The sequence below is a fragment of the Choristoneura fumiferana genome, chromosome 26 (genome assembly GCF_025370935.1).
Source record: "Choristoneura fumiferana chromosome 26, NRCan_CFum_1, whole genome shotgun sequence".
Lineage (NCBI taxonomy): Eukaryota > Metazoa > Arthropoda > Insecta > Lepidoptera > Tortricidae > Choristoneura > Choristoneura fumiferana.
The window spans coordinates 439463-465212 of NC_133497.1; the positions used below are offsets into that span (position 1 = coordinate 439463).

The following is a 25750-nucleotide window of genomic DNA, read 5'->3' on the forward strand; positions in this document are numbered from 1 at the left end:
AACAAAGTATTTTTGTTTATTATACTCACAAGTAAAGTAACGGGTCACTTTTACTGTTATTTTTTTTGCTCAAAATCAAATAAAGTCTTAATCAAATTTATTAAATGTTAATTGACCCAAGGACCTTGATTAAAAATATTTTTTTGATCAAATTTAAAAACGAAAATGGTGTTCGTAACGTTAACAATAATAATTTAGGTATACCAAAATCAAATATTGCAAAAAATATAGTTTTTAAAAGGATTCTGTTAATTATGTAACAAAAGTAGATATCACGAGCACCTACAGTAATTGTCATAGTTTTTGTCGTAAATTCAACCATCAAAATTCTTTCATGTTTGTTTTATCAGTATGCTACAGATTTGGTCAAATTACCTCGATTTATTACACAGCTACCGAGAACAGTCAGATGATTGCAGATTGCGAAAGCCTTCATTTAGTTAGAACTTCACTGCGCTGTTCTGAAGGTCCCTTCTATATGTATACCTCGTTGAGTTTCTTGCCGGATTCTTCTAAACAGAGGTTTTTCCGAACCGGTGGTAGATTTTTAAACATTTTATAAATAAGTGTCATAGCCTAAATTGAATAAAGATATTTTGACTTTGACTTTATGTTTTTAGTTGGAGATTACTTTTGATGATAATAATAGTATTATGTTTGATAGGTTAAACAAGTCTAGTAATTTTGAACATGAAATTACCAATAAGACTTGCTCATAGAGAAATAAGGCCGATAACTTAAGTCTTTAGTCGTGTTTAACTTGATAATGTTTCGGACTAATTCGTAGCCATACCTACTACTTAGGTATAGCTTCCTCTCAGAACACACGCGACGGCGGCTGCTGCAAAACGCCTAGTCTAAAGTAAAGTCTAGTGATCCACATAGTACCTACTTAAGTTAAAATTGATTTGGAAATTTTCAACTAATAAAAGGTCAGTTTCACAGAACACCTTTGTAAAGGTTCATCAGAATTTTTGATACTATCTGTTACCTACCTTAAACAAATGCCACTGAATATGATAATGGTGCTCAATTTATTGAATCACTAACTAAACCACGTTCTTTACTGACTATTAAAAACAATAATTTTCCTCAAAGGTACCTATGTGTAAAAACCGAAACAAAAACTTAGCAACAAAGTTTTTATCGGTTGTTAGTAATCATTTGTAAATAAAAACAAATGTTATGTTTATATGTTGCAGGTCAACAACAGTCATGCGTTGTTATAATTGATTAGATTCGCGGTTTGTGCTTAAAATGCATGTTTAATAACGATTGATGATGATTATATAAAACTAGATGACCGCTATAATATAACATACGTATAACATCTTACGAATTCAAGCTAATTTTTAACCATAGTAGGTTAACACTTGGAATTTTGCTACGGTGCGTATACCTTCATTATAACTTATACCAAAAAACTTTTTATCCCCGACACAAAAAGAGGGGTGTTATAAGTTTGAAAGCAATGCCGTCGGTCTGTCTATGGTATCGGCTCTCTGAGAGCTGCTCTCAAATGGATGGACCAATTCCAATGCGGTATCTTTTACATGAAAACAAGTTTCCTTGCATTTTTGAGATATTGAACTTAAAAACGACAATATCGGGGTTATTCAACTTTTCGAAGTTAGGTTATCTTTATATTTCTAAGGAACCCTTTGAGAACCAAGTCTGAATCGTACTTGGCTATTTTATAAATAAAATAACATTACAAGTAAACACGTGACTTCATTGATCAAATGACGGTTAAGTCTGCGGTTGTCTGTGTTTCAAATTCAATTTTATATATGTAGAGTGGATGTCAATGTAAAGGCCTCTGGAGCAAGGCAATTTGGCACGTATTAAGTAGTCAATAGCGTCGTAACAAGAGCCTATACTTGGTCCTTAAAATGTATTCTTTATGACATACTTCGGATGGACCAATATTGATTTTAAGACAGGTTTGGTTGTTTAGTTAGCTTTAGCTAGTATGTTCTTCACGTTTGAGAAGTTAAGTTTTTGATACAAAAAACTGATCAAGTGCTAGTCACTCCATAAGGCTCCGAAAAATGATTATACTTACCATGTCAAAAGAAAATAAGAGTCACTTTAGTTTCATTTAATTGATTGAAAAGTATTTATATTGTATTATGATTGTTGTAGTACTATCAATAAAACTATTTTAGACGAGGAATCTCATGAATAATTATATTTATCAGTATTTTCGTTTTACCAATGAACATCTGTGGCTGTAGCCTAGCCGCCCCAATTTTCTGTTGATTGAGTTAAAAATTTTAGCCATATTTACTTTCTAGTGAATCTAGAAAGTACTTGCGTGATTAAAATCTAAAAGTTTGTTGCTTTCTAATTGGTAAGTATTGCACGTGGCTTTCTCCAGTAGGTTAGGAGCTGTACATTTTTTATTGTTAGACTTGCTTAAAGATAACGTAAATTACTTATATTCGTATCTCTGGGTAGGATCTTTAAGTAATACTTAAGCTACTTGGTGATTTTCATTGCCTTGTTTAACTAACTAGAAAACTATGCACTTTCCCGGGGTAACACTATTTTAAGAAGGGCTAGTGAAAAATAAATGGTTTTCTAGGTAGCATTATTTACTTATCAATAATATTACTTTTGTGCGACATATTTATAAAATTACTAAATTAAACTAACTATTCAACTCACGTCACTATTATTATTATAAAGACTATTAATATCAATAAAAATTTACAGTATTATAACCGCCTCGCGTCTGCAGCTTACATGACAATTTCTATTCCATTTTATTATTCGTTCTGCAGTCAGGTCTTACTGTTGGTCGTCCGATAAAAGCTATCATGTGAACCAGAAATAGATCTTGCATTAATACCTAGGTATAGTTGGTGATAACTTGGGTCAAAGATGCTATCAAACGTCCAGTTAAATCCGATCCTTGACCCCGAACGCAATACCTTCAGCTCGAGTCTTTGATAAATTGGTTAATGACCGGTTAAAGCTGACCCGTGACCAGTTGCCAAGTCAGTTGAGTCGGGTCCCTTGGTTATGGTTGGCGGTTGCAAGTGGGTCAATAACCCTTGTACCATATGCAATCTTAGGCAATAGATGATGTCAAGGGTTTTGTTAATGGGATTTTAAATGTTTGTTACGAAAATCATCATCATTCATCTCAGCCGTAGGACTGTTGGACATAGGTCCCCCATAGACCTCCAGTTGTGGACCCGCAGCTTTAGCCAAAATGACAAAAACGGAACCCTTGTGGTTCCATGTCTGTCTGTCCTTCAGTTCATGGGTTAGCTTGGAGACATTAGTGCTAGAAAGCTGTAATTTTTATGGATAAATATAGCAATTATGCCAGCAAAGTGGTAAAATAATTAGGGCTAAGTTTACTTGAGAATATTACTTAAGTAAAATAATCATCATCCCAGCCTATAATCGTCCCACTGCGGGCACAGGCCTCCTCTGCAGAACAAGAGGGCTTGGGCCATAGTTCCCACGCGGGCCCAGTGCGGATGGAATCTTCACACGCACCATTGAATTGCGTTCGCAGGTTTGTGCAGGTTCCTCACGGTGTTTTTCCTTCACCGCCAAGCTCGAAAGAAATATAAAGAGCAACTTGAAAATATATAATATAATAAACCTACTTGAAATATTCCGTACGTTACAAAATCCTTAGAAAAATAATACTTGTTTAGTACATACGATTTTTTCGTAACAGTTGCAGAACCCTATGCTGGGCGTGTCCGACACGCTCTTGGGTGATTTTTCTAATATTTATTCTATACTACTTACTTATACTATTCTATACTACTTTGACGACATTATAAAGTATTATCCAGAATATTTCCGTTGTGAATACAAGACCTAGCATTTTATTTGCAAAATCAGTATTATTGTCAATAACATTCGACAGTGCTGCCACCTACAAACCTTGACGCCGCTGCAGCTAAAAGCTAGCATAATTAACTTATTTGTTTTTATCTCTCGATCGTTCACCGCTGTGAACTCTTGGGAGATAGTGTAATAACTTTATTTTCACACTAAAGTAAGCCGAGAACGGTCTTGCCGTGGTGATTTAGTTTATTTAATAAATAGTTAGTTTCTTTAATAAGTATTCAATTTCTTTATGATACTTGAAACATTTTTGCGTGTTGTCGCTTTACTTAGAAAGGTAAGAAATACATACCGTCCTATTTGACTTGAGTTCTACTAATTCAAATGTGAAAGATTTACCTATAGCGTCATTGAATAGATACCCATGGGAATCTCAATACAATTTCTGCTTTAAAAAAAAAATTTTTTTTTATTCGACTGGATGGCAAAGGAGCAAGTGGGTCTCCTGATGGTAAGAGATCACCACCGCCCATAAACATCTGCAACACGCAGACGCAGACAGATTGCAGACGCGTTGCCAACCTCGAGGCCTAAGATGGGATACCTCACGTGCCAGTTATTTCACCGGCGGTCTTACTCTCCACGCCGAAACACAACATAACAAGCACTGCAATTGACCATCCAGTGATTGACCTAAACAAGTGCGGATGAGGGTGAAGATGTGTTATTCTACGTTGTTCCTATAAAAACACTCGTACAAATTTACATGTTATTTGTATACCAATGTGTGTGTTACTTTACTTGCGTAGAATCCGATCCTGGTGGAATTTCAATTCATTTTTTAACAAACAACATAGTGCATGCTATATTAATAAATATCCTTAATTTATAAAAAAAAAGATTACATTGGCTTTGGTTTAGGTCTTCCATAGGAGGCACTGAGTGGCACAGCGCTGATTTCCGGTACACCTTCCCCTTCACCTGCACTTCAATACAAAACAATACAATAACTCTTTATTGCACACCAATACAGTAAACAGTACAGAGAACACAAGTAATACATAAGATTTTCTAAGGTAAGCAATAGGCGGGCCAAATTCATTTGGAACAAGATTTTACACACAAATTTACGCACTTATAGTTATTTTAGTAAAATGGTGTTTATTACTGACTGTCAATAAACATGTGATTTTTTTTAGATTTTTTGAAGAACCGGTTGACACTACGAGTACCTAATGAGTCGATCTTTCTTGGTATTAACATAGAGTATCGTCAAAGCCATAACAGTCGCCATCGCACCCTGCTTACGGCTAGACCTTGATGGTTTCCTGTCATTCGACGGATCGAATAACACTTATGTAAGCTGAGATAGTAGAACGTATTACCTATAAATACATCGCGTATGTATGCAGTTGTTTTTATGTTTTATAAATAGATACATTTATTATTGAAAATCCCACGTTACATTCAGATATGTCCAAAATATAAGGGATTCACAAAAAAATCGTATCTAAAAATAAAAGTACCTACAAAATAAAAAATACATATTAGGTAATTATAAAAAAAATACAAAAGGATCGTCTAATGTAAAAAAAAATTAAGTAAAAAAATTAAACCATGAAATAACTTTTCTACCAGTTTGAAGTCAGGCCAACACTAGCCAGCATAACAAACAAAAATTAAGTTTTAACAGACAAGCAACGTAAATTAGTATATGTAGTTAGTATAACTTATACCCAAAACGCCAGCCAGAACAAAGTTTCATATTCGTCATAGGTAGGGTAAACCCTCCAGTGAATGAACCCCCCCAGTGAATGAACAAAATCACGTTTTTTGCCTAAAATAAGCAATATAGCCATTTCCACCAACTGTCGTATTATTTTTCTTACCGGCAACTCGATTTCCTATGCAATGGCAACAATCGGTAAATTTATTTTCGACCAATTTCAACATGGCAGGCGTTTGAAGTTCACGTATTTCTGCTTTTGAAGTTTTGTATGGAAAATTAGATCCCAAATAAGAACAGTGCATGTTTGGAGTAACATTTGAACTGCTTATTTCATGTATACCACTATAAAGTTTAGCTATTGGTTAGATTAAGAGTTAAATCTTCTATAATTGTACTCTTTAGTGGCTTATTTTGCGGTTAAGTTGATATTTTTAGGTGTTCCATTACTGGCTTATCAAATGTTCTAAAACCAGTAAATGAACAGTCTGTTCATTTACTGGTGTCGGCTCAATATAGTTTTTTTCCTAAAATTAAATGTTAACGTAATCGTATTAAGGTTGTGTTTTCAGATTCTGCATAGAAAACGATTCTGTTTCTTTGAACTAGTATTGGGACACTACGTGTTCATTCATAGGAATGAAAAATCTAGTAAATGGACTATAGAAATTTGGCTTTGTTCATTTACTAGATACCTACTAACCCTATGTATGAACAACGTAGGTAACGATGGACGTGATCGAAATGCACGATAGTTTTACTTCCTAAATTGGACTTGTTAATAATATTAGATTGTACAACAAGAGCATAAAACAAGCCATTTTACCCAAGACGTTCATATAGTCACCCGAGCCGGTACAGCGAGGGTGGATAGACACGTCGAGGAGAAAATGGGGATTGCGAGGAAAGGAAATAGGAACAGTTAAAACAATTGTTCAGTTAGTGTGTACCTTTTATTTGTCATGAATTACTATATAATTATATATTTTTTGTTTTATTGATTTATTTTGATCGATTTTTATTTTTATATAAATTAAAAATGATTAAAAAATTATGTAGATTTTGCTTGTAGTAAGTTGCTTATTGTTATTAGCCACAATCTATAATTAAAAATTGGGTTGTTAAGATTTTTTGTCCCAAATGATGATACTTTTAACTAATTAGAGACTGATTACAGACTGATTAGAATACGAGTATCAATAGAGTTTAATGTTTGTTATTTATTAAGTTTTATTATAAAGCTCGGATTATCGTCACTGAAAAAATCTCGTTCGTACTTATCTAAAATCAATATGTCAACCAAATTGAACCTTGATATAACGTCTATAAAGTTCACTCGGAAAAATTATCTATTTTGAGCTACGAGTTTAAAAAAAAAGTAAATTAATCAAGATATTAAGGTGCTTAATTTGTACCTACTTTAATAGAATTATATATGATTTTTTGTAATACAGAAACATAATTGGAATACTGAAGGTGCTGTACCTACCTCAAGATTTTATATAATAATAACTGAAGAAGAAGACTTCGTTTTATGTTAAAAATGCTTTTCTAAATGTTGATTAAAACTATCTAAAAATGTTCATTCACTGGGTTTTACTCTGTTCATTCATTAACTTTTTCGTTCATTTACTAGGTTTTTGGGTACTTTTTTATAAATTCTTCCATAACTCAAAAACTATACACGTAATAAAAAATCGCAGAAATTAAATTCTTGTTTATTAAATAACGATTGATTAAATTACATAAAACCATTACAATTATTAATAAGTACAGAGTAGTGATTTTTCAAAGTAGAAAAGTTTCTTAAGTGTTCATTCACTGGAGGTTTTACCCTACCTAGAAATATCTGTCCTAACGAGAATCAGCTCATGTCCGATCGCCAGCTACGCTGCAGCTGTGTTCCTTACACAAGCATCCGTACCTCGATTCCTTGATTCATAACACATCTAGAATTTTAGTTGACCATACACGCAGCGAGCCTTCCACTAGATCACCTTGAAACAACACCGTGCAATGACGATCTAATGTATAGGGCCAATCGTACGCAAAGCATTTCAATTAGTTTTATTGTAATCATTGTTTGTCGTACAATGCTTTTGTATAAAAAACAGGAAATATGCATTGTCTCGCAAAATTTAACAAAGGTTTTTTTTTAAATTGTCATTGCGTTGGTAGCGATTGCGTAAAACTGTAATTTAGGACAAATAGGTACATCGAGTTTAAAAGCAACTGCACAATTTTGGCCCAGTTAGTTTGATCATGCAAAATGCGATTGCAATATATTCCCGCAAATACTTGTCCAAAAAATAATTAATTAATTTGTTTTTAAAAATGCTATTCTAGGTTAAGTGGGACCTAGAATAGCATTCGTCTGGGGAGAGCTTATCTTGTGGTATACAAGGGTGCTTTAAAATTAACCCATTAATAGACTCAATTGTGCAGCGAGCTGCCCTTGTTCCTCGCAACATTCTTCTTCAGCACCAAAGTCGCCATAAGTCCTCGGTCAACTTTTTTGACGGTCCACGTTTCATCGTATTGTTGTTGTTGCTTGAGATCAATGCCTGTCTTTCAAGTCTCTAGCTAAAGCGGTTTAGGCTGTGTGAAATGCGAAATCTGTCATTTAGTCACTCTCATAGGTAAACTAGCGACTTCCCCAGGCTTCTCATGGACGCAAATAAAAAAATATATAATAAAGAAAGTCTATTATCAAAATCTGTGACCTAAAATGTTTCTCTTCCCTTTCCCCAAAACTACACTCGGGGCGTCGGGGTGCGTCGTACTACGTATACCATTGTATACTACAGTAGTTGTGTAGAGTAGTTTTTCAAAAATAAAGTTTTTCTATTCTATTCTACCTATTCCAGAGAGCGGCGCAGTTTTACACAATGTAGGTAGAGATGGCAAAGAATTATTATACAATTAAAAAAAACTTATAATAAAGTCGGTTGAGATAAAAACATTTCTCAATTTTCTCATCAAACAAAATGTACTCAAACCCAGTTGAACCCGAATTATTCCGCAATGTTTTAAATTATTTATACGGGTCAAAATCCTGGCCACTTTAAATTCAATTTAAACTAATAAATGACCCGATTGAACGTTCTACCGAGGGCTCATTTCCTTATTGGACAACTTACGATTTAAATAATTTGTTACGATTTGGATTTATCTGGTTTTCGCACTCGGCCTGAAGTAGGTCACAAAAATGGCGGCCCTTTCGAATTTAAATCAAGTTGGCTCCTTTTTAAACTTTCAACATTGTTGGACTCTTTTAAGCACTAAGTACTTACTTAATCGTATTTATTGCTACTTTAATTGAAACTTTAATTAGGAAGGCTTAGGGCTTTAAATATAAGCTACTTTTAGTTTTATTATTGTTTCCTTTTTGACTACATAAATATTTGTATAGGGTGACGGCACCTATCATGGACATGTTAAGCACAGCAGGGCTACTCCGAAACTCGAAACTCGAAGTTCGTGTCGTGCGGTCCCTCTGACACTTATACTATTTAATACGAGAGCGAGAGGGACCGCACGACACGAACTTCGAGTTTCGAGTTTCAGAGTAGCCCTGCAGTAGTATCCAGCTCACCATTCATGAACTTTGCCAGTTATGATCATCAGTTATCTGCACATAGTGTTATTAGTTTTAAAAAAAAATAGCGTCCGTTTCTTAATAATGGGTTAGCGGAAAAAATATTCCATTATTGGTTCCTGTCCATGACTGGCGCCCTTACCTATTATTATTTATTTATATATATCTACTTCAAATCAGGTGGCTTAAAAAATAAAACGTTTAAATGATCATCTGACTTTTAAAATATTTTTTATTAATAATGAAGGTTATCGTATTTAAAGAACCAATTTGACTATAAATTCATTGTATAAATTTTATTTTTACAAACTTTTACTCAACTTGCAATGTTCGTATACCTACATAATTACGAAAAGTTGTTTTTAACGAAAACTTATTCCATTTACTCTATAGAAAGTAGAAAACCTGTAATTTCAAGTGAAGCCGGTCACAGGTTGTTTGACACTTCACATTTGACCTCCGCAACGCACACTGCTTGGCCAGTACTACTGAATTCAAGATGGCGCGTATGTGAAAGTCCAGCGTGCCTACATGGACATTATTATTTGGCCCAGATTTCGCTGCTTTTGTTACTTATTCGCAACTAGTCTTAGTACAGTCGAGTGCAAATTGGTCTTATCTAACCATTCAAAACTTTGCATCTACTTACCACAAAACTCTTATTAATCCATGAACTAAAATAATTTCCTTGCTCACCGCGACCTTACGATAGCTAAGCTTATGCAAAATATGCGTGTTCAAGCAGTTCCTCCACCTCCACACTACACTGACGCGTCACTGGCGAGTCTAACAACTGGTAGCATGGTGTACGGTTGTGTCACTCTGAAGATGAGCTCTGGTTGAGTTCGAAACGCGTCAGTGTAGTGTGGTGGTGGTGATAGATGGGTTTGTGTGATTTGTGTGTGTTCTTACAGTGTGGAGGTGGAGGAACTGCTTGAACACGCATATTTTGCATAAGCTTAGCTATCGTAAGGTCGCGGGTGAGCAAGGAAATTATTTTAGTTCATTGATATGGACCTCCGCAAAGTAACGCCTGATTCAATAAATTATTCTTATTAATCCGACGTAATAGGTAGGTAAGGCCGTGGGGGCATTATTTTAGAGTGGCTCGAATAGACATATACTCGACTGTAATTAATAATAATCCATACTAATATTATAAATGCGAAAGTGTGTGTGTTTGTATGTTTGTGTGTATGTTTGTCCGTCTTTCACGCCGTAACGGAGCGACGGATAGTCGTGATTTTTGGCATAGAGATAGTTTATGGGCCCGAGTGTGACATATGTTACTTTTTATACCGGAAAAATGCACAGTTCCCGAGGGAACAGCGCGCGATAACCGAATACCACGCGGGCGGAGCCGCGGGCAAAAGCTGGCTAGCTAGGTATAAATATACTGTACAGTTAGATTGTAAGTATCCCAACGTTCATCCCATTGAAACCTATCACTACTGAACCAAAATTCTTGTCACCGAGGGATGACGTCCTATCATTATTTTTGTCATATATTTCATTTTTACTACTGCTTAATGTGCTGTTACATTGTCCAAGAACATGTTTGTTTAAGACATTAATTTCGGACGAACTCAAGCCCCTAAGGCACAGGTTTAAACCTAGTTTAGGGGTCGAAAGCTCGACCACTTACTTAAGACCCTTTTTGTACAAACTTAAGTTTATGTTAAGTATACTCAGCGGCACAAAATTTGGCCCAGCCTTCATACAAAATTACCAATTCTGCATACATGAGGGCCAGATTTTTTTCCGCTCAGTATAGTTTAGATTTTCAAACGAATTTTTCGCATATGGAGTCGCGGGCAAAAGCTACCTATAGTAGGTACCTAATGAATATTTACTGTATCTATGGCCTGATGTTTTTAAACAATCCATTTTTTCTTCTTTCTTTTAATTATTGTTCGTTGTAATTTATTTATTTCTTGGTTTGTTATAGTTATTATTATTATTTTTTCTCTTAAGTTTATTTGTGTATGTATAGATAAGTGGTTTATTTATTTATTATATTTGTGTATCGTTTCCGTGAGTCACAGACGGTTCTGGCAGAAAATCAGCGCTGCAGGCGTCTAACGCTTCAGCATAATGCTGAGTCAGCGACCGTTTCACTTTCGCGGGGACACACAACATTGTGTATATTGTATTTAATGTTTTCATGTGTTTTTCTGTAATTTTTTATTTTATTTGTGTTAATTTTGCTGTATATGTGTGTCTTCTGTGTAAGTGAATAAATGTCTTCTTTCTTTCTTTCTTTCTTCTTCTTTCTATTATTATCGAGCGATTACAATTTACGTGGCCATATTTTTGTTAACATGGCAGAAGATTCTGTTACAGTTTCCAGGTATCTACTAGAATTCGGTACAGGACGTCAAAAAAATATCTCAAATATCATCATTATACCACTGTGACCACGAAAATTATAATGAATGAAATTAAAATTACCTACTTAAAATCTCAATTACAGTTTTACAGTTATACTATGGTTATACTCTTGTTCACTGTTGGGCAATAATGATTAAAACGATAGCAATACAATGCGCAATGAGGCTGTGAGAGAGTTCACGTCATTTAGCACATTTACTGCGTTTATGAATTCTTATAATAGTCTCGTTTTCACTTATTCAATGACAAAACACCATCCAAGTGAGTAAGTGATTGCACAGTCAGATGCAAAAATACTACACAATGTGTCTCTGAACAATGACCGGCATCTCGATTAAATTCCATCTCAGGAATGTTGTAATACTGTATATTTAATTAGAAGAATATAAAAAAATATTTTCAATATAATATTAATGAACCCGCTTATTGGCATTTTCCGAAGTACCTACTAATCGTAAATCATTCATTTCTCAGTTCACACTGTGGTATTTGGTATGACGAGGCTTTGTACCATCAGCCAATAAGTGGTCTATCAATTTTTAAACAAGTTCCTATCAAATGAATGTCGCTAAAGTCGAACTTTCAACTTGACAGACACGTCTAAGGCATTATTGGTTTATGAAATGCAAACGATAATCAACTTTAGGGTGGTAGACCACATATTTGGCTGATGGTACGTAGGTTAGAAATAGGTACCGTAAACTGCTTCAACTTTGCCCTCTGGCCCCAACATTGCCTGATTCGATTTAGACTTGATAACTTAGCATCCTTTAGGTTTTTAAACTTTTATCCCCCCGTAATAATAATTCCCGTGTAGATAAAAGTTTAAAACCTATAAGAGTGCTAAGTTATCGACTCTAAGTGAAATCAGGCAATGTTGGGGCCAGAGCGCAAAGTTGAAGCAGTTTACGGTAGGTACTTACTTTATAAACTACTTATCATTTCTTAACCTAGTAAATATCATTTATCAATCAATATATTTTTGACTTTGGAAATGTCTTTTCGTTCGCTCCAGGCTCCAGGTGTAGGCCCGACTTCACGAATAAGTGAGATCCCCTTATATTTAGTATTTAGTATTTATTTATTTGGCAAAAAACATAAAATACATAAGGCCTTATTCTAATAAGTCTTACAATATTATGCACCCTGGTAGGGTATAGCCACATTTATAATAATGTTATCTAATTCTATTAAACAACAAAAAAGTATATCTCAGAGTTGTGAAGACTGATATTCAAAAAAGGCTCAAAAGACGCGTACAAAAACAATTATTCGAGAAAGTCAATAAAAAAGTAATGGCCGAAATAGTGAAAAAAAACATTTTTTTTTCCGAATTTTTGATCTTGGCGATCGATATTTTGGAAACGGAGAATGATATCAAAAATTTGAGAAAGCTCCTCTGTAAAATTTAGTCAGCTACGATTTGAGCCTAAAACAAAGGCGATCGGGTTAAGGGTTTGCCCTGTAGCCTAACCTTTTTGAAAAAAGTCAAAAGTAAGACCGACAATATTTTTTCGAATTCCGTAGATTCATTCCCAATGTGCTCGATAGTCGTGTGAGGCACGAAATCTATTTTTTTTAAATTCTATAATAAAAATCGAACATTAATTTGTAGACTATTTTTAGAGTTAAGATGGTGATTCCTTTCTTCTCCATCGATTCCATTGTAAAGGTTGCCTCGAAGAGATCGCTCTGAAGCGATAAGGCCGCCTATTACTTACCTCAGAAAGAGTTATTGTATTGTATTGTAATTTAGCTAAATGTTTGTTTTGTTCTAGAACAAGATGAAGGCTCTGCTGGTGCTGTGTGTGGCCGCGTTGGTCTGCGGAACCCTCGCCAAGAACAAGAAGTCCGATGACAATAAAGTAAGTCGAAATACATTAAGAGACATATTTATAATTAATTATCAAATAACTGTAATAGGGTCAGTCACAAGCACCAATGTCTGACACAACAAGCGTGCATAAATATCTGATACGACTCTATTTATTTCTAGGGCCGGAAGGACGTGTCAGATATTTTTGCACGCTCCGCTGTAGCAGATATTAATGCTGGTGACTGTACATGCACTACTCAAATAAATATCAAAGTCGAACGTACATTCGACTTCTTAATCATGTGCAAAAATTTGATCAAAAATATCTGGACACGACTCTATTGTTAAAGGCGTAGAAGCGTGTTCAGATATTTTTGATCAAATTTTTGTTCACAAGTTTATGAACTCGACTGTACCTACAACACACATTTGACATTAACAGCAAAAATGACCTCCTCCACCTCCGCACTGAGAGAGAGAGAGAGAGAGAGAAACATTTATTTACAACACATATTCGATACACATAAAAATACATTAGATCGAAAAATAGAAAAATAACATCGAATGGTATAAAGATGGCCCCACACACACACTGTAAAAACAAACAGATAAAAACCTTCATAAACCTGCGAAGCAGCCGATGCCCAGCCGTGGGGCGATAGGCTGGGATAATGATTTGACACTTAAATTGAATAAAGATTCATACATACGAGTAGATAGATACATTGCCAATAAATTTTCATCCGTACAGTCACCAGCATTAATATCTGCCACAGCGGAGCGTGCAAAAATATCTGACGCGTCCTTCCGGCCCTAGAAATAGAGTCGTATCAGATATTTATGCACGCTTGTTGTGTCAGATATTGGTGCTGGTGACTGTACCACAGATCTTTCAAACATCGATATGCGTGAATTCGAATCTCTGTCAACATCGTTAGTTTTTTTTGCAGTCATTTACGCATTTTTTTATCACGATATTTTTGTAAATTGTTAAACGCCTTTGAGTAAATTGAGTAAATTTTTCGTTCACTTTTTTCGTAGGCGTAAGAAGTATCTACGTCTTAAAACTTTATTTCTTGAAATTTTGAAATAAATAGTAGATTAGGATATAGATAAGAGCTACGTAACGAAAGTAACCTCGTCGAGTTTTGTAGAAAAAAAAATTGTTTCACCAGGGAATATTTTTCTCAAATAAATTTAAAGACTCCTACGGCAAACCAATTTTTGAACTTACTATGACAAATATGAATAATGTTTTACAGAATGTATTATTTTCAAAACTCCACGTTTCCAAGAAATTTGAACAAAAACCACCTTCGCTTTAAAAGTTGTCAGTGAAATTGCTTTTAAAGTGCCTACGCCTTTTAACGCCTGTTTGGTATTTAAGAGACACAACGTACGTGTAGGTACACACTCAAATAGCTGGAGAAAGTAGAAAACTGTTTACAAACACTTGCAGGTACACGCGAATTTACATAATGAAATGTAGGTTTGCGTTGTTTTCACCAAATGGCCATTTCAAATGGACATATAGGGCCGTTTAGACCGTTTAAACTAACAGCCGGAAGAAGTTTGTTGGCTGCGTGTCTCATGAACCAAATAGTGTGTAATATTTAGACGACCAGATGGCCTAGTGGTTAGAGAACCTGACTACGAAGCTTGAGGTCCCGGGTTCGATTCCCGTGTCGGGGCAGATATTTGTATGAAAAATACGAATGTTTGTTCTCGGGTCTTGGGTGTTTAATATGTATTAAGTATGTATCTATATCTATATAATTATGTATATTTATCCGTTGCTTAGCACCCATAACACAAGCTTTGCTAAGCTTACTTTGGGACTAGGTCAATTGGTGTGAATTGTCCCGTGATATTTATTTATATAACAATGACATTAACATTAAAATATTCTAGTTATTATAAATTTATATTTCCATTCTTTCCGTTTCATTCTCAACAATAAATCCAGCAACTAGATACAGATCTATTGCATAATATTTTTCCATCGTATTTTGTCGTTTTGTTGTATTTATCTCGCTGTCTCAATTCATCATCCCAGCCTATATACGTCCCACTGCTGGGCACAGGCCTCCTCTCGGAATGAGAGGGCTTGGGCCGTAGTTCCCACGCGGGCCCAGTGCGGATTGGGAACTTCACACACACCATTGAATTGCTTCGCAGGTTTGTGCAGGTTTCCTCACGATGTTTTCCTTCACCGTAAAGCTCGGGGTAAATTTCAAATGTAATTTCGCACATGAATTCCGAAAAACTCAGAGGTGCGAGCCGGGATTTGAACCCACGATCCTCTGCTTGAGAGGCCATAGGTCAAACCACTCGGCCACCACGGCTTCCAATTAGCTCCAGTAAACTTCAGTAAGTTAGTTAAGACAGGAAGATAAATACGAACTTTTTCACTATTCACGACATCTGTACGAGTGCCACTACCACAATAGTTTTTTGTGCATAAACCATAGTTGACAACCCTGAAGCGACATGAAAAGTGCAGTACATACAGGAGATTGACTTCTGAACTATCTGTTTTGTGCCCAAAGTCTCAACCCCGAATACTTAAAATTAGGGTTGTAACGGAGGCGTTCTCAGCGGAGGCGGAGGCGACGAGTTTCGCCTCCGCGGATGCGGAGGTGAAAGTGGATGTCGAAAAAATAGTAGTTTATGCTTTATCCAACTCAAAAATCCATAAAATTTCAAAAAAAAACTGCCAAATCTCACTTGTTTTCGGCGTCATCGTGCATGTGACTTAAATAAACAATTACTTTTTACAAAATCACTTAAATAAACTCGCGGCTCAATCAAACATATACACATACAGGTTGATTCCTGTCGTGTTATTTGGCATACGCCCGCCCCCACCCCGCCGCGTTCCCGCTGCGCGCTGAGATAATGAAATGAGAAATAAACCTCCGTTATAACTCCGCAAAAAAAATGCGGACGCGGAGGCGGAGGCGAGGATACGATTTCTTGCGGAACTTCCGCAGTACGAAAATAACGAAAAAAAATTTATATAAATAAAGTTAAAGAATTCATGATAGAAAAATGCTACTACTCAATAAATGAATACCTAGATGAAAGATGATAAATTTAACATAATGTTAATAAATAATCCTAATAGATAAAAGGGACATGATGTAATATTAATTGATTAAGAATTTCATAAAAGTAAGTCAGTTTAATGTGATTGTGATATTTAGTTATAAGATAAAATTTATTAATTATATAAAAGCTGCCCTCTTGTATAAATATTGCTGTGCCCAACAGGGTCCATGATGATCACATAATCTCTTTGTAACATCTGTAACCATACATTGTGGAAAAGCAATAAAATATTGAGTATTGAGTAACGGAGGCGGAGGCGAAGTTCCGTTACAACCCTACTTAAAATGACCATCTCGTTATTTACAGGTGAAAATAGCGGTGTACTACGAGAGCCTCTGCCCTGACAGCAAGCGCTTCATTACATCCCAGCTGGCGCCCGTGTGGCGGGACTTCCGCGGGGCGGTCAAGGTCAAACTCGTGCCATATGGCAAAGCCACCGTAAGTACTCTTTTAACAAAAAAAAACCGCCAAAAATACCGAAAAGCAAAAAATAAACCTTTTTCTCCTTTCTTTCCTGTTTAACCTTAAACTAGCTACTAATTTGAAGTCGGTACCTCAGCACTATAATAGTCATCAGGAGTGGACCTATTCTATTCTATTCTATCACTCTTACTGGCTAGTGCTGAGGCACCGACTTCAAACTTAGTACCTAGATTAAGGTTACAATACAATACAATACAATATGACTCCTTTATTGTACACCAGAAATAGTAAGCGATACAGAAAACAGGTACACAGAGAAAATTACAAGGTCATCCAGGCAACCTTTTTACAGAAAGAATTAACAGTAGTGGTAGTGGTTAAATAGGAGAGAAAAGAAAATAGTTATTTGTGTCACAAGGGACCAAAATGGTGTATTTACGGCGAGGGCGTACATTGAATCCAGAATGTAGCGAAGGATTCTGCAATAGAATCCTGAGCGTAGCGAGGGATTCTAAAGTAGAATCCTGAGCGTAATGAGGGATTCAAGTGTTAACGCCCAAGATGAAAATATTTTTGCTCCCGAGTGGCTCATACAACTTTTCACACCGAGTATTAAGAAACTTGAATTTTTCTTTTAAATATTATTAAAGAACAAACAGCATAGAAAAAGGCGTGGCTTTACAATTATCAACTTCAAAAAAATGGCATTTGCAATAAAACACTTAGAAAAGCCTTGAACAGAAAAGTTGCACTTTGCTCCCTCTCTTCAGGGAGGAAAAGTTACTTTTCTGAAGGAGAGGTGTGAAATGGTTTATTATTTTATGCTTTTCGGTAAGGAAAGAAAAGCTCTTTAATTTTTTTCTTACTCTCATAACTCATAACCATTACTGAAATATGACTGAAATAAGTACACCAGAGGCTGTATTGCGTAACGTTTCTGTCGCTCGCGATCGCAATCAAATGACAGTTTTTGTATGCGACGTCTGTCATTTGATTGCCGAGCGTCAGCAATGCTAGGCAACACGGCCTCAGATTCATGTCTTACCTCATCATCATCATCATCCCAGCCTATATACGTCCCACTGCTGGGCAAAGGCCTCCTCTCAGAACAAGAGGGCTCGGAGGGGGGGAGGGGAGGGGGGGTCTTACCTGATTTAATACAATACATGTCTGTTTGTGTTCCAGCACGATAAGGTGAACGGCAAATGGCAGTTCACGTGCCAGCACGGGGCTGACGAATGCTACGGCAACAAAGTAAGTCCACCAACGTCCGGCGCCGCTCCGCGGAGCTCCTATTAAATGTTTGTAATGAAATGAATTCTCAAATTTGAAAACTAAAGCTTTACTACACACGTTTCTCGGTATTTCGAACACAAATGGACTAAAAATACCTACATGTACATTTATTAGCGGTATTTATTACGTTTTTATCATAGAAGTTAACACAATTTTAATTAGTTTTGTTGTTTCATTTAAAAACGTGTGCTTACCGTTAAGTTTCAAATGTTAAAATAAATGGAGTATACATAGTATGGTAAAGCAAGGGATTAAATGAATGCAACAGAATTGCTCTAATAACTCGGCGCGACTTTAAAATATGTGTGTCATCTAAATATATATCTATTATGAGAGAGTTGAAGTTGTTCTGGATATGTTGATTAGTAGATTGTATACATAGCAAACCTGTGGCTGTGGAATCGGCTACCGACCTTCATCAGGCAATCTCCCACCGTGGGATCTTTTAGGGAAGGCTTGAGAAGAATGTGGCTTGCACCTTCTCCTTAAATATTTGAGAACATTCCTTTGTTTAAATATGCTTATATATTATATGTATTATGGTCATATATATAGTAGTTTATTTATTTATATTGTAGTTTATGTATTATATTGTTTAAAGCACTGTATAGTAGCTTCCATTATTTTAACTATTAAACTCACCCTTTGTCGGACCCTAACGTATTGCTCCTCTCCTCTCATCCACTCAAAGGTTGACTGGTAGAGATCCCTTAAAGGGATAAGTCCGCCTTTGTACAAGTATCTTAAAGTTTGTCAGTTGTATTTTGTTAATTTTCTTTGTACAATAAAGAGTTTACATACATACATACATACATACATAGCAATGCCAGCAGGAAGGGAAGGGTTAAGAGCGTTTATACCTGCTGAGCTGGCAACGTTGCATTTTTGTTAGTTTTTCTCGATTATTCCATAAAAATTTAATGGAAATTAAAGATGCTGTCTGAACCGGTCATAAACATTAGTTCGTTTTCAAAGAATATAAAAGTCTATCACGAATAATTATTGGAGTTCCAAATTAACTTATATATTAAGAAGTGTTCTATCAGACAACATTTTTAATTTTCATTAAATTTTTATGGAATAATCGAGAAAAACTAACAAAAATGCAACGTTGCCAGCTCAGCAGGTATAAATGCGCGGAGAATAAATGTAGTTACTTACCTATTATTTTAGTGTTTTTTTCTGTTTTTTTTTTCTTTTTTTTGTTTTTACATCCTCTGATTAATTATGTGCTGCAGAGCAACTTTTCGCCAGAGTCATGATTTTTTCTGTTCCAGCTCCAGTCGTGCATCCTGAAGGACCGCGGTCTCTTGGACACAGATAAGATGGAGCTGGTCATCTGTCTGATGACGCAAGCCAACCCTGATAAGTCCCTGGACACTGTGAGTTTAAATTATTATTAATACCTACATTCAGGGGTCCTCTTCTACAACAGTTGGTCTCAGACAGACTAGAATACAGTTTGACTATACTTGGTTTGGATATGTATTAAAGTAAATGTAAACAAAACAACGTCAAGGTGTCTTTTTTTTTATGTAGCCTGTATTATGTCCCACTGCTGGGCAAAGGCCTCCCCTTTTCTCCGCCACTCTTCCCTGTCCTGGGCATGCACCTGCCAATCGAGCTGAAAAGCGCTCAGGTCGTCCCGCCATCTCCTCTTGGGTCTGCCTCTGCTCCTATGCCCATCCCTCGGATCCCATTCGGTTACGATCCGTGCCCATCGGTCCGGGTGCATGCGGCAGACATGTCCGGCCCAGTCCTACTTCAGCTTGGCGGTCTTGACACCCACATCTGTGATACGAGTTTTAGAGCAAGGTGTCTTAAATATTGAAATTCCCCCATTAAACTATCTAAACATTTACATTTCTGTATTGAAATACACTAGTCTAGTTTGTATTACAATGATAGATAAGTAAAATGTTTAAAATCCTTGAATGTACCAAATCTGGCAGCTGAAGTTTGTTTACATTTAGTTAAATACCTATCCAAACAAAGTATAGTGGAAGTGGTAGTTTTTTCTATACTTATAGCAATATGACTACCGCGTAATAAGTCTTAAACTAATAGCGACTCAAAGTCAAAGTCAAAGTCAAAATATCTTTATTCAATTTAGGCTATAACAAGCACTTATGAATGTCAAGAAAAACCTACCACCGGTTCGGAAAAACCTCTGCTGAGAAGAATCCGGCAAGAAACTCAACGAGGTATATATATATTTTTTTTAAAACAGATTTACAATATTATTAAATGATATGTATACATCACAAGTATTTAACACAACTTTATTTTTAACACAGTAGGTTCGCTATTTGAAGGGATCGCTAATGCGGATCGGAATTATTTCCAAATATCCCTGTCCATGATATAATCATTAACTTTATAATACGCCTTTGATATTAATGTCTTCTTGACAATAGATCTGAATTTTGTATCCGTTTCATTTGTAATATTTTTTGGAATTTTATTATAAAAACGTATGCAATTTCCAGAAAAGACTTTTTGGTTTTAGCCAGTCTGTAAGATGGAACTTTAAGCTTCCCTGTGTTTCTAGTAGCCTTTGGCTTATTGACGTTTCGACTAGAACGCATAACAACCTCAACGCAAAATGGCAGACACATTTTGCCTACTTTTGTATTATGTTTTTGCATGTAAGTACAGTCGCAAAGAATCCATGCTCGACTCGTCATGCAAAACATGTAGCTTTAACATTGTAGGTTAGGCTAGAGTTCCGTCAAGGCGCGAATTGCCTCAAGTACGCGGAATAGGAGCTCCGCGAAACGGAGCTCCGTCGACCTTAGAATTCAATTTTTAGATCACTTGCTAGTTTGACCAATTGCTACTTAGAACAGCTGCTTCTTAGACCAGTTGCTAAGTTGCTACTTTAGTAATTACCAGGTGCTTTTTAGACGGAATGATACTAACCCATATGCTCGACTACCCGTGCGAAGCCGGGGCGATTAGTTAACGTATAGAGAAAGATACTTTTGCAGTTACCTGTCTGGGCATTTTGCGTTTAAGTCTGTATACTATTTTTTATTTTACTTTTTATTCGACTGGATGGCAAACGAGCAAGTGGGTCTCCTGATGGTAAGAGATCACCACCGCCCATAAACATCTGCAACACCAGGTGAATTGCAGATGCGTTGCCAACCTAGAGGCCTAAGATGGATACCTCAAGTGCCAGTAATTTCACCGGCTGTCTTACTCTCCACGCCGAAACACAACAGTGCAAGCATTGCTGCTTCACGGCAAATATATATTTAGGATATACTGAACAATCGATCTAGCTTGGTCTAATTTCTGGGAAAACGCGTTCGAGATTTAGTCCAGTTACTAAATAATAACTAATGTCTGTTGTATTTGACAGTGTCTCGAACAAGTGAAGAAGCAATCAGAGTCGGACAAACTGAAGCGCTGCGCCGGCGGCGACCAGGGGGACACGCTGCTGGCCTCCAACGGAGACAAGACCGACGGCGTGCAGCGCCCGCTCGCCTTCGTGCCCACTGTCGTCGTCAACGAGGTGAGACACTGACTGTTGATTGACTCATCAGTGCAAACGATGCACTGATTGTTGGCTAACTCACTAGTGCAGGCGACACACTGACTGTTGATTGACTCATCAGTGCAAACGATGCACTGATTGTTAGCTAACTCACTAGTGCAGGTGACACACTGACTGTTGATTGACTCATCAGTGCAAACGATGCACTGATTGTTGGCTAACTCACTAGTGCAGGCAAAACACTGACTGTTGATTGTCTCATCAGTGCAAACGATGCACTGATTGTTAGCTAACTCACTAGTGCAGGCGACACACTGAATATTGATTGACTCATCAGTGCAAACGATGCACTGATTGTTAGCTAACTCACTAGTGCAGGCGACACACTGACTGTTGATTGACTCATCAGTGCAAACGATGCACTGATTGTTGGCTAACTCACTAGTGCAGGCAAAACACTAACTGTTGATTGTCTCATCAGCGCAAACGATGCACTGATTGTTGGCTAACTCACTAGTGCAGGCGACACACTGAATATTGATTGACTCATCAGTGCAAACGATGCACTGATTGTTAGCTAACTCACTAGTGCAGGCGACACACTGACTGTTGATTGACTCATCAGTGCAAACGATGCACTGATTGTTGGCTAACTCACTAGTGCAGGCGACACACTAACTGTTGATTGAGTCATCAGTGCAAACGATGCACTGATTGTTGGCTAACTCACTAGTGCAGGTGACACACTGACTGTTGATTGACTCATCAGTGCAAACGATGCACTGATTGTTGGCTAACTCACTAGTGCAGGCGACACACTGACTGTTGATTGACTCATCAGTGCAAACGATGCACTGATTGTTGGCTAACTCACTAGTGCAGGCGACACACTAACTGTTGATTGAGTCATCAGTGCAAACGATGCACTGATTGTTGGCTAACTCACTAGTGCAGGCAACACACTGACTGTTGATTGACTCATCAGTGCAAACGATGCACTGATTGTTGGCTAACTCACTAGTGCAGGCGACACACTAACTGTTGATTGAGTCATCAGTGCAAACGATGCACTGATTGTTGGCTAACTCACTAGTGCAGGCAACACACTGACTGTTGATTGACTCATCAGTGCAAACGATGCACTGATTGTTGGCTAACTCACTAGTGCGAGCGACACACTAACTGATGACTGACTCATCAGTGCAAACGATGCACTGATTGTTGGCTAACTCACTAGTGCAGGTGACACACTGACTGTTGATTGACTCATCAGTGCAAACGATGCACTGATTGTTGGCTAACTCACTAGTGCAGGCGACACACTGACTGTTGATTGACTCATCAGTGCAAACGATGCACTGATTGTTAGCTAACTCACTAGTGCAGGCGACACACTGACTGTTGATTGACTCATCAGTGCAAACGATGCACTGATTGTTGGCTAACTCACTGGTGCAGGCGACACACTGACTTATGACTGACACACTAGTGCAGGTGACACTCTGACTGATGACTGACTCACTAGTGCAAGCAAAACACTGACTGTTGCCTGACAGACAGAAAGTATAGTATACTCAAAGAATCAACACTTTCACAGGCCAATGGCATACTTCTTCGACATAGTCTAATCCAGTTTTTTTTTAATTTCAGAGATTCGACCAGGCGATCCAGGACGAAGCCGTCACCAACCTGAAGGCTGTGATCTGCCGTCTCGCTCCCACCAAACCAGCTGTCTGCTAGTACTTCTTTCTCACACCTGGCTAGTCCAGACACTATTGAAGTCAATTCTTAAATTATATCAGACATATTTGTTACAAGATTTAGACCGTGCCTTTAACCTTTTCGCCGCCACGTCAAATACAAAAGACATCACCCATACGCCAGGATTCTATATTGCAAAGTCTAAAATTGAACCTTAATACAATTGAACGAAGATTGCTTTCGCATTGAAGTAATAGACGTATATATAGGTCGTTGGCGTCCAAAAGGTTAACAAACTACCGATTATTTTGACGCACGGTTTCGACGCTTATCGGTGATCATGATGCATGCGTTGAAATAGAGAGCTCAGGGGCGTCCGCAGGGGGCGGGGAGAGGGCAGCTGCTCCCCACTGGAAACTGTATGCTTTACAATATTTATTATGCGTTAACTTTTGGAAAAACCACGCACGTCGCCAAGTGTGTATGGGTCAATCAACTTTATAGTGTTGTTGTTCTGTCCCCGTAACTCAGGAGACATCACGATACACATGCTTAGAATAGTACATTGTGTCTTAAGGGCGGTAAATAAAGAATTACAAACATCGACTCATTAAAGCCCTCAGTCTTATGAGTCGATGTTTGTAATTCTAGTACCGCCCGTGCGACATACAATGTTTTTCATCACATTTGCGAGTAAAAATTGTATATTAGTAAAAGAAAAACGAATATCCCCCCCCCCGCAGCATGTGCTCGACCTGCGCGCGCCGCGCTCCAGCACGCCATACAGTATCACACTCATTTACCGACCTTGGGTTTCATGACAAGAAAATTTGTACGCGCAATGACTCATTTACCGACCACGGGTTTCATGACAAGCACATTAAGGTCGAGGGTTTTATTTGAGGGTTGCAACAAGGTAGCCTGCATGTAACGACACTGTTTACGAGCAAGTGTGATGAAAAAAAGTGGACTGTCACAAATCCTAACTTTTACTGAATTTGTACTCCATAAAATCATATTTTTAAGAAGTGGCCCGAGGACGTTACCATGGCAACCAGCTACACTAAAAAGTTGATTGACCCATCTGACAGAAAGCGCGAGGGATCCGACCTGATAAGTTTTTTGTTAAAACTTTTGACTGTACTTGCATTGTCATACTAAATTTCCGTACCAAACCTCAAGTCGACGCCATTTACCGTTGAGGAGTTCCGTACTGCAGACGATCCTGGCCGGACCACCAAGATGTCACTGCTAGATTACTATATTGTCACCAGGTTTACATAAGTACGCCAAATTTCAAGTCAATCTGACCACTGGAAGTGGGTCAAATTCAACTTGCAAGATTTGGGCCAGACGATGACCATTCACTTAGAAGGTTATCAATTTAATACGTTTTAATTTAAACATTTTAAAAAAGTGAGATTAACGTATTACTTCTTGTAGGCTACTACAGTGTTTTTCAACCTGTGGGTCACGACCCCCTGGGGGGTAGGAGGGTCGCGAAGCTCCTATAAGTTGATGCGATAGGTACAATAAGTTTAAAAAAATTTATTAAGATATTGTTAATTAATAATATTTGGCACTAAATCAAATACATGAAAAAAAACGGGTCAGGGGGTCGCGAAATATGTCTTCATACTAAAGAGGTCGTGTCACAAAAAAGGTTGAAAAACACTGCACGATAGTAGCGTAGAAGTATCGCAATCAGGTGGAATCGGTGCTGCTCTCGTCTTCCGATTAATCCTGTATAACTTGACTGACATTACAAAAAACGCATAAAAAAAAGTGTATATCAAACATACCAATACCAATGAAAAGATTACAAATAAAATTAAAAGAAACGAAGGCATAGACGCGTTCCTACTTCCGGGCATCCACATATTTTTTGTATTACAAGTAAATCAAGTACATTTATATGAACTAAAAGAGCTAGAGCTAGTGCTGCTGCTTAAGTAGCATTGTAGAATTAAGCAACCTGAGATATGTATGCATAGGAAAAATTCGTGTCTAGATTCCTGTGGTATAGGGGTTATAGCACGCAGCACGGAATGCTGAGGACCTGGGTTCGATTCCCAGTGCTGGTCTCTTTTTCTGGTTTTTCTGTGCATCCACGTCTCAGTTTGTATTTATGAACTAAAAGAATTTCTTTGCTCGCTTTTCTTTTAGTTCGTTGATATGGACCTCCGCAAAGTAACGCCTGATTCTATAAATTATTCAAGTACATTTGTAATGAAAAATAAAATAAGTACAGTGCTTGTCAAAGAATTTTGAGATTCGATTTCCAGTTTAGTAATTAAGTTAGAATTAGAAACGTAATTAGTATAAGTTTATTTTTGTAATATGACTTGTGAAATAAATTAAAAATTAAGA

General features: G+C 37.1%; 1 protein-coding gene across 1 annotated transcript; it reads left to right on the forward strand.

The window, feature by feature from the left end:
• Positions 1 to 4032: 4032 nt before the first annotated feature.
• On the forward strand, positions 4033 to 25750 carry LOC141442948 (gamma-interferon-inducible lysosomal thiol reductase-like). The gene is made up of 7 exons (XM_074108148.1): positions 4033 to 4153; positions 13310 to 13396; positions 16765 to 16896; positions 18067 to 18135; positions 19455 to 19559; positions 21545 to 21697; positions 23330 to 25750. The coding sequence occupies exons 1-7, from the start codon at positions 4109 to 4111 to the stop codon at positions 23417 to 23419; spliced, it is 681 nt and encodes a 226-aa protein (XP_073964249.1). The 5' UTR covers positions 4033 to 4108; the 3' UTR covers positions 23420 to 25750.

Bases quoted from the DNA above. Each gene is read 5' to 3' on its own strand.
- LOC141442948 (XM_074108148.1), top strand. From the start codon at position 4,109: ATGATACTTGAAACATTTTTGCGTGTTGTCGCTTTACTTAGAAAG. The intron at 19,560-21,544 runs GTGAGTTTAAAT...TGTATTTGACAG, and splicing joins CTGATAAGTCCCTGGACACT to TGTCTCGAACAAGTGAAGAA. The intron at 21,698-23,329 runs GTGAGACACTGA...TTTTAATTTCAG, and splicing joins CCACTGTCGTCGTCAACGAG to AGATTCGACCAGGCGATCCA.